This window comes from Magnolia sinica, chromosome 3 (genome assembly GCF_029962835.1).
Source record: "Magnolia sinica isolate HGM2019 chromosome 3, MsV1, whole genome shotgun sequence".
In the NCBI taxonomy this organism is placed as follows: domain Eukaryota; kingdom Viridiplantae; phylum Streptophyta; class Magnoliopsida; order Magnoliales; family Magnoliaceae; genus Magnolia; species Magnolia sinica.
Window position 1 is genome coordinate 67,822,394 of NC_080575.1, and position 10,385 is coordinate 67,832,778.

The window sequence follows — 10,385 nt, forward strand, 5'->3', positions numbered from 1 at the left end:
CTAGCTTACAGCCCCCATCCTCAAGTGAATAAAGCCACACCCCCTTCCAACCAACCACGACACAGTGGGAGACGTGACCAACTGGTATTCGCCACTCAGGTGTTCATGTAAATTCACTCGGTCTAGATGTTGGAGCATCTCGTGGCCACAGAGGTTTGGGGATTTCCACCCATGGACATCCAACGTGCCCAAATGCTCGAACCAAACATTTTTGGTCTCCAATTTAACCATCCACGACATCCCATGGACGTCATAGCCCTAATGACACTAGGGCATACGATAGTCACAACACAAACTGTGAAATGCATGAGTCATACCATCCAGTCATGCATCAAACCTGCACGTATCGCACGCTCATGTGGGGTAACTCCGTCTCTTAGGGAGTTCCATAATAATTTGCCCAATAGCATGTGCTGTGATCAATCACTCCTCATATCAAGCATACATATGATGCGCATGAGTATGGATCGTGGAGCATATTATATGATGATGAATTATATTCTTAATGAAGATGTTCATAGACGGCCTACACACAACAAGTATGGGCGTAACAATAAGCCCTAGAGAGAGTTACAATGCGAACATTCAACCATCATTGCTCTTACAATGTGAACGTCAAACCAACATTGCTCCCAAGGTATGGCCACCATAAACATCATTACATACATCATGGTGGAATCACACATCGCAATGGACCTCATATACATCACATTCAGCCCCACATAAAGGCCTCACATACGTCTCATTGGGCCTCACTGTAACACCTCGTACCTCTAGTACATAGGTATTACCTCTTAAACCCACATATATAGGAACTGAGATTGATTTGCTAGACGACTTGAACTTGACACGTGAAGGGTGGGACTTCCAATCAATATTGAGGCCATCCATCATGGTGTCTAGGAGCCACACTGAGCCTAACACCATTTAAAGAGGTAAAACCCAACAAGTACTTTAGGATTGAGATAGCTTATAGATAAGTCAATTAAGTCATGTGGGATAATGTAACCATTAACAACTCTTGGGGATTAATTAGCAGCCAACCAAATAATCTGTGTGTTCTAAAACCCCACTTAACTGTTGAAAACAACCATCAGACCAATCCAAATGGACCAAGACCCCTAGACGGGGCCCCCAAGATGATTGGACGGAGTAGATTTAATACAATCATCATGGTGGACCCCATACATGATGCACATGTACCTTGTACCACCATTGAATGATGTGCATTGAACCAAGCTGCTCAGTCAAACAGCCTTTGACTGAGCAAAAACGCAAAAAGGAAAGAAATCCCTCCCGCCATTTAAATTTTTGAATCTGGGAGGTTTCAAACCCCAAAGTGGGCCACCATGGCCACTTTCCAGATGATCTAAATAGTCCATTTTACTATTGGGGTCCGCCCAACCAAAATGGTATAGGGATTTGGATCCATTCATAGGAATAAAGGAGTTTGGTCTGGACCGTCCACTTCTTTCATGTGTGGCTAGGATCCAAGATGAGGTACCATCAGGTAACTTGATCTACAAGCCAACATCCCTTTATTCATGGGATTATAGCTACCAGCGTGCCAGTTAGAGAGAAGTCCTCTCATAGCCAAAAATGGCTAGGCATGCTAGAAAGGAGAAAAAGAAGTTTTTCTTTTTACGGATAGGAGAGGCTGGCACGGCTGAGACCATCCACTAGGGCCACGTGGAGCCATCCTAGCCCTCCCAGTGGGGAGGTATGAGATGAGAAGAAACTATATCTCATCTCATGAGAAGATGGTGAGAATCGAGCCTTCTCATGAGATGAATCAAGACCCACATTTGTGATCCAAAAAGTGGACCCCACACTAATCATAAAACCCATCTGGTCTATTCAAATAGATCAGATCACCCTGAAACACCTTGGGCAGTGATCTGCCATTAATGGTCGGGTCATCTTCCCCAATAATCCATCTGAACCTGATCATAAGATGGGCCCTACAGAACCCAAAACTGACTATTTTAATAGATCAGGACACTAGAAACTCATCCTTGGGATCAGAATGATCCCATGCATGGCCGTCACGGCCGTTACTAGGAAGTTCTCTCCCAACCGTCAGTTGCTTCCCTCCCTACCTATAAATAGGACCACTCTTGCTTCAGATTTCACACTAGAGGGAGAGGAAAAGGAAAGAGAGAGGGAGAGAGAAAGAGAGAGAGTGAAAGAAAAGAGAGAGAGAGAGAGGTGAGGTTGGGTGCAAATTAAGCTCAACCGAGCCAGGCCACATCTAAAATTCTGGTCAGGTAACACCTTAACCATCCGCCCTCATAAGCTTCCAAATCCTAGTCGAAAATGGCCTATAACGGGGCTATGAATATTATTTCCAGCTGCTACCAGCAACAGCCCGAACCCAGCTTTTGTAAGGCCATGGAATCGATCTGAAACTCAGCAAGCAATCAGGCTATATGACAGCCTAAAACCCAACACTCACTAGGCCAAGGAGAGGTTGTAAGTGTGCCCAATAAGGGACTGGAAACAAGCTAAAAAATTAGGCCAAATCCAAACCATTTTTGGGTCATGCTTAGAGTCGAAACCTAGCCGCATCCAACCATGCAAACAAGCTGAAAAAATTGGGCCTAAGTTCACGCTGAAACAAGCTGGAAATTAGGCCTAATATCACACTAAAAATGGGCTGGAATCCAAGCCTGATAATGGCTAGAAATCTGATTATAAATGGCTGAAAAATCAGCCTGATAATGGCTAAAAATCTAACTTGTAAGTAGCTAAAAAATTAGCTTGATAATGCTAGAAATCTTATTGTAAATGGTTGGGAAATCAGCCTAATAACAGCTGATTATTCTGCTTGCAAATACCTGAGATTTTTAGCTTAAAAACAGATGAAAATTAGTTTGAAAAGGGCTGAGATTTCAACTGGAAAATAGCTGAATGTTTTACTTGAAAATAGCTAAGATTTGCAGCTTGAAAATAGCTGAAAATTCAGCTTAAGGATAACATTTTGGGCCAAAAACAGCCCAGAAAAATGGATCTCCATGTGGGCCCAAACGAACTTCAAAAACATGTGGGCCTCACCTCAAACTATAGCTGGGCCACAACCTGTGTAAACAGGTGGGCCACACATTGCAGCAGGTGGGCCGCACCTTACAGACAGGTGGGCCATGTCCCATAACCGGGTGGGCCACACCTTACAAATGGGTGGGCCACACCACACTTAAAACTAGTGGGCCACACCTCATTTAAGGTGCTATGGGCGTCACCATGAATCTGGTGAGCATGGTTGTGTTTTGGGCCACCCTTGGAACCACCAGGTTGGGTCGAACCAAGCCCAATTCAGGCCTTGAATGTTAGGCCAAATTGGACCTAAAATTGGAACAAATCCTAAGCCCAAATCTAGGTCAATTGAAGAGCAAGATTTGACAGGTCCAACTGCTCTAAAGCAAGCTTAAGTAATTTAACTCATGGGTCCTTTAACCCCCACAAACCTTCAATATGTTTAAAAGCTATTATCTAATGCAAACAAATTCTCTAGGGGACTATTTGAGTGACTAGATCCACTAAACTCACATGGGAAAATTGAGGGCGTACTATGACTCTTCTGGTGACGACTCTACCCTTAGGCTTTCCATCTTTAATTTAGCCAAACATACTATACATAAAATTGCTATCACTAGCTTAAGGTCCTAATAATTGTCATGAAACCTCTAAGTTCTATTAATTATCCTATCTCAAATCCATGATTGATGTATTCTGTTCATATCATGTGCTAAGCTCATATGTTAGTAATGAGTACCATTCATGAATAATGATCATTATTCTTATGTATAGAATTATATTGCTTGATAGCTGATACTATAGTCTCACAATGGCACATTGACAACTTTACCATCATTATGTAATTTTATGCACTTTCATATAGGAACTGATGGTTGTGAGTCATCTTAATATCTAACTCACAATACTATGCATGGAGAACTCTGCCCCTGTATGTGAGCTACACTTAGGATGTATCTAGGCAGATTGTGTGGAAAATAGGAACCTTGACTTATTGTCAATTTTTTTATCAGAGGGACTTATTTAACATCCCAAGGTAGAAAAATTTCATGACCCGAGGATAGTGGTCATGCAACACTATGCCCAAGCTATCAGCCTATGCTAGGTGACGAGCCCCTGTAGTGATCATTGAGTTGCTTAAAAATGGCTGATTGTAATTGGAATAATAATGGTTTAGTTAATTATGCATCCATAGCATATTGGCGATGACGGGTGGCTAATTCTGGATACTATAGCACGTGCCCTTAGGATTATTAGGGCGTTATTTCGCTAGCTCCTAGATCACTGACTAATGACCAATTTGTCCGACTGGGTGACTATTCTCAGGTCGATGATTACATGGGTGACGAGCTCAGGTCCGATTGGATGAGCATCCCCAGGTCAATGTGCATCGATACATTCACACATTTAATAAAGATGCATTTGCCTATTTTGGAACATATCCTTATTTTTCTTTTACCACGTTTGCAAAGGCTGCGGTGTGTAATCTTGAGGAGAATTCATACTGAGCTGGCTAGTCATTCATTGAATATCCAACCATACAGAGTACATAGGTGTAGACGGAGAGAATGGTAGCATCAGCCCTGACGGAGTGATGGTGGAGCCTGAAGCCGGATATTATGAAGATGAGCCGCAACAAGAAGTGGCCAATTACTTTGGTTTCAATCAATAGTAGTTCTCTTGTATTTAATTTGATACAATGATACTTTTAAAATTTTGTACTATGGCCCCCCAGCTGAGTGGGCCAAATATTCAAAATTTATGATATTATCCATGCTTACTTATGTTATCGCACTCTGATTTTGATACTTCCACTAATTCTCTGATCTATTAACTCTCGGGTTTCTAGAACAAGTCTCGTACTCGGGTTCTGAAAATCGGGGCAGTACAAGTTGGTATCAGAGCGGAGTCTGAGATAGCTTGGCTATGGGATCCATATACAAAATCCTTAAGAGATTGACTTAGAGGAAACCTAGGAATTCCCCTTTAGAAGTAGTTAGGATGAATAAACACAGAAACAAAATACTTAGGTCCCTCAGATATTAGTAGAATAGACGAGTTGAATCTATGTAAAAACCTCCACTAACGAGAGTAAATTTAGAGTATAAATTGAATTCCTAGGTCCCCAAGAAAAGAACTTAGGATCCCTTAAGAAGCAGTGAAATACGTCATCTGAATCTAGAAACAGGAACCTTAGTTCCCCTAAATTTTGACCAAAAGTATCGGTTAGACTTAAGCGTGAAAGTAGTATGCTCTGAAGGGGCGAAGGCCCATCATGACATGAGTACAGCAAGTTATATAGCAAGCCCCTATATTATTTCACTATCTGACTACAACCACCTTTTACTAAGGCCTGAACCATGAAATTTGATCCCACAGGGAGCCATACCACCTGTATTACAGTCCCAGTGGACCAATACGATTGATATTCATACCATCCCATCAACCGAGCGCCGAAGAGAGCGTAGCCCTGAAGACACATCGGGTCTTCCTCTTAGAGTAGCAAACATTGACAGTGAATCGGAAGCAGTAGGGGATTCCCCTTCCCCCTAGATCTTTACATCGGGCCTACAGTCACAATATTTAAAGCAAAGGATGCCAACCCCTGAGGCATCCGCAGGTGGACAGATCGAGGCTATAACTTTTGTAGCTGTTAAGCAAATGGCTGCAGCCATGCAGCAATAACAAGATATGTTCATGTGACAATAGCAGGACATGTATGCGCTCATGATGGAATCCTTACAGAGTAGGGACTACGGGGAGACGTCGAGAGAGAGAGATGGCAGGGGTGCGGATGTCTTCAAACAATTCCAGAGGCTTCAATCGCCAACGTTTGAAGGGTCGCCAGATCCAACATAGGCAAAATACTGGCTCGTAAGAATCACCAAGCTAATGAGGCCTTTAGAGTGTTCTGATGCATAGATGGTAGCCTTGGGTACCTACCTACTAGATGGTGAAGCAGAAAACTGGTGGCAGAGCATGCAGCGAGGCGTTCCACCCATGTATGCCTGGACATGGGCGGGCTTCCGGGTAAAATTCTTTAAAAAGTACTTTCCTCGGTCATGTAGGAACGAGAAGATAGCCCAGTTTCTAAAACTAGAACAGGGCAATATGATTGTTGCCAAATATGAGGCCCGATTTGACGAACTCTCATGGTTTGTGCCCAAAGCCGTGGAGGATAAGGAATACAAGCCACCAAAGTTCAAGGAAGGTCTCCGGCCAGGGATCCAATTACGATTATGCACCTGGGACTTCACAGAGCTTGTAGACAAGGCTATGAGGGTGGAAAAGGACTTTGAGCACACCATGAGGACTCGCCCTCCAGTTAGGGACACCCTAACTAGTCCTAAGCAGGTGCCTCTCGCCCCACCAGTATCAGAGAGAAGAGCTAGGTTCATACCTGCCAGCGCTCCACCCATGCCTCTCAAGAGGAATTGTGATTACTACCATAAGGCTGGGCATTTTGTGTGAACCCGTTTCAAGAAAATGAGGGCGAAGGCATCACTTCACCAGCAAATCGCCCCCAGCCAGGTCCAATACCAGCCAGGGCAGCACCTAGGCCGCAACCGTCTAGGTCGGGACCTTCAGTTCAATAAAGGGTCCCCCCTCCCACAGAGGAGGACCCTCATCAGACGATTCATGGTATCGCTCACATCCACAGTACCCTATTTTTTTCTTATTTGATTTTGGTGCAACCTTATCTTAAATGGACTCTACTATTGCAAACAGACTTGGACTGAACAGAAATCGAATGCATGCCCCCTTAATCGTAGCATCCCCCATGGGAAAATTCATCAAAATAAAAAAATTATACGAAGCTTTTCCCCTTAACTCTTGCAAACCACGAAGTGACAGTGAATCTGGTCCTCATGCCTATAAAACTGTTCGACATCATTCTCAGTATAGATTGACTTTCTCAAGTCCAAGCAGTGATGGACTGTCGTGACAAAACGGTCATTATAACCCTCCCTGGGTAGGCCTCCTTTACAGTGAAAGGAAGAAATGAGCATGGTACACTCGAAAGCCTACAAGCCCTAGACGAATTAGAATCAGTTAAGTCATCATCAGCCCAATCCTAGTAGTGCAGGATTTCCCTGAGGTATTTCAAGAGATACCGAGGCTACCCCCTAGGCGAGTAGTAGATTTCTGCATAGACCTCAAACTAGGAACTGCCCCATATCATTGCCCCGTTTCGCATGCCCCCTTGCGAAATGGAAGAACTTAGGAGCCAGATAGAGAAATTGCTGACCCAAGGCTTCATCTGCCCCAGCGTCTCTCCGTGGGGAGCACCGGTCCTTCTTGTGAAAAAGAAGGATGGGTCGATGCACCTCTGCATTGATTACCGGTGGCTGAACGAAGTCACGATAAAGAGCAGATATCCCCTGCCGCGTATCGATGACTTGTTCGACCAGCCCAAAGGTGCTAGGTATTTCTCCAAGATCAATCTATGATTGGGCTACCACTAGCTAAGAATCAGGGATGAGGATATCCCTAAGACAACATTCAAGACTTGCTATGGACATTATGAGTTCCTGGTGATGTCCTTCGGTCTCACAAATGCTCCGACAGTATTCATGGACCTATGAACTGAGTTTTCATGTCGTACCTAGACCAGTTCGTAATTATGTTCATTGACGACATTTTAATTTACTCCAAAAGCCAGAAGGAGCATGAACAACACCTGTGCATGGTCCTGAGTACATTAAGAGAAAATCAACTATATGTTAAGCTGTCAAAATGCAAATTTCAGGAAGAGGAAGTGAAGCTTCCAGAGTACGTAGTGAAGGCAGAAGGCATAGTAGTTGATCCCGCTAAGGTAAAAGCAGTATCCGAGTGGGAACAACCTACCACAGTCATGGAGGTGCGGAGCTTGTTGGGCATGGCATGGTACTATAGATGATTCATCAAGGAGTTCTCAAGGATCGCACGGCCGCTCACTCAACTGACAAAGAAGAACGCTCGATTCACTTGGGACGAGAATAGGGAAGCAGCCTTCTAGGAGTTGAAGACGAGGTTGACGTCTGCACTAGTGCTCACTCTTCCACAAGAAGGGGAGAAATTTGTGGTATATAGCGACGCTTTGAAGTTAGGTCTAAGCTGCATTCTAATGCAGAACGACAGGGTGATCGCTTATGCTTCTCGACAGTTGAAGAAGCACGAGGAGAATTACCCGACTCATAACCTAGAGTTGGCAGTTGTGGTCTTCGCTCTAAAAATATGGAGGCATTACCTTTATAGGGAGGACTTCCAGTTATTCTGCGACCACAAGAGTCTAAAATATATATCCATGCAGAAAGATTTGAATATACATCAGCATCGATGGATGGAGACACTTAAAGACTTCCGTTTTGATACACCTTACTATCTTGGTAAAGCAAACTCTATGGCCGACGCTCTAAGTCGGAAGAAGAAGCACGAGCTGATAACCACCTTGACGATCAAAGAATGGGAAATGATGGAGTTTGTCTAGGACTTTGATATCCAACTCACACTTGATGAGCCAAATGCTTATGTGGCTCTTCTAACTACGAAGCCGACCCTGGTTTGCCAAGTGATTTCTGCCCAAGACCAGGATGAATAGCTTACCAAGATGAAGGAGAGGTGTAGAAGCAAGGAAATGCCCAGTTAGAGAATTGGTAATGATGGCGATCTCCGATATCAGGGAGGAGTATGCGTACCTGACAATGTAGATTTGAGGAAGGAAGTGATGGTAGAGGCACATCACTCCAGGATGGCCATACACCTGAGAACTACAAAGATGTACAATAACGTAAAAAGGCAGTGTTGGTGGGGCAACATGAAGTGAGACATCGCAGGTTTTGTAGCAAGATGTATGGTGTGCTAGAAGATAAAGGCCAAGTATCGCAAGCCTGCAAGCCTTCTTCAGCCACTACCAATGGCAGAATGGAAGTGGGTCAGTATCTCTGTGGACTTCAATGTTGGACTTCCTAGGACACAGAGGAAACATGACTTGATATGGTCATTGTAGATAGGCTAACAAAGTTTTCCCGATTCCTTCCTATTCGGACTATAGATTTGACTAACAATCTGGCAAGGCTCTATGTCCGTGAAGTTGTTCGGTCCTACGGAGTTCCTCGGAAGATCATATCAAATCGTGACTCCCGGTTCACATCTACCTTTTAGAGAAGGTTGCAGGAGGAGCTCAGCATGGAACTCAAGTTTAGTATGGCTTTCACCCCCAGACAGATGAGCAGATAGAGAGAGTAAATCAAGTTCTAGAAGACATGCTGAGGGCGTGTGCCCTCGACTTTAGGGGAAATTGGAATGACCATTTGGCCCTCGTAGAGTCTGCTTATAATAACAGTTTCCAGTCCAGTATAGACATGGCACATTACGAAGCTCTTTAGGGTCGCCCCTGCCGAGCCCTGCAATGTTGGGCAGAAGTAGGAGAATGGAGTTTGCTAGGACTTGAGCTGGTCCAAGTTACCACTTAGGCAATCGATGTTCTTCGAAAGCGTTTGCGCACCGCCCAGAGCAGACATAAAAGCTATGCAGACAAGTGATGATGCGACCTGGAGTTTGCGGCTGACGACCACGTATTTCTAAAAGTTTTGCCTATGAATGGTTTGATGAGGTTCAAACAGAAAGGGAAGCTAGCACCTCGTTTCATTGGACCTTTCAAAATTTTGGATCCTGCGGGAGCCATAGCATACCGCCTTGCGCTACCTACCGCATCAACAAGTATCCACGACATCTTTCACATATCCATGTTGAAGAATTACATGCCGGATGAGTCACACATTATTAGCTGGGAGTATATTGAACTTACTGATGAGGCTTCCTATATCGAGGAACCTATACGCATCCTGGATCGCAAGGAGAAGGTCATGCGAACAAGGACGATACCTTTGGTCAAGGTTCTCTGGTCGCATCATGGCGAGGAAGAAGAAACTTAGGAACAAGAAGTAGAAGTAATAGTAAAGTACCCTCACTTGTTCAACAACACACCACAGGTAATTTTGAGGGTTATTTTTTTGGGGGGGGTAGACTGTAACACCCCGTACCTCCACTACACAAGTATTACCTCTTAAACCCACGTATATGGGAACTAAGATTGATTTGCTAAATGACTTAAACTTAACATGTGTAGCGTGGGACTTTCAATCAACATTGAGGCCATCCATCATGGTGTCTAGGAGCCAAACTGAGCCCGACACTAGTCAAAGAGGTAAAACCCTACAAGTACTTCAAGATTAAGACAGCTTATAGATAAGTCAATTAAGTCATGTGGGATAATGAAACCACTAACAACTCTTGGGAATTAATTAGCGACCAACCAAATGATCTATGTGTTCTAAAACCCCACTTAACCGTTGAAACCAACCTTCAAA

General features: G+C 44.0%; 2 protein-coding genes across 2 annotated transcripts; both read left to right on the forward strand.

The window, feature by feature from the left end:
• The first annotated feature begins 5,955 nt into the window (after window positions 1–5,955).
• Window positions 5,956–6,504, forward strand: LOC131238916 (uncharacterized). Its single transcript, XM_058236500.1, has one exon. It carries the CDS (start codon window positions 5,956–5,958, stop codon window positions 6,502–6,504), a length of 549 nt encoding a protein of 182 aa, XP_058092483.1.
• Window positions 6,505–9,611: 3,107 nt separating this feature from the next.
• On the forward strand, window positions 9,612–9,950 carry LOC131238917 (uncharacterized). The gene has a single exon (XM_058236501.1). It carries the CDS (start codon window positions 9,612–9,614, stop codon window positions 9,948–9,950), a length of 339 nt encoding a protein of 112 aa, XP_058092484.1.
• The last annotated feature ends 435 nt before the right edge of the window (window positions 9,951–10,385 follow it).

Bases quoted from the DNA above. Each gene is read 5' to 3' on its own strand.
- LOC131238916 (XM_058236500.1), top strand. From the start codon at position 5,956: ATGGTAGCCTTGGGTACCTACCTACTAGATGGTGAAGCAGAAAACTGG.
- LOC131238917 (XM_058236501.1), top strand. From the start codon at position 9,612: ATGAATGGTTTGATGAGGTTCAAACAGAAAGGGAAGCTAGCACCTCGT.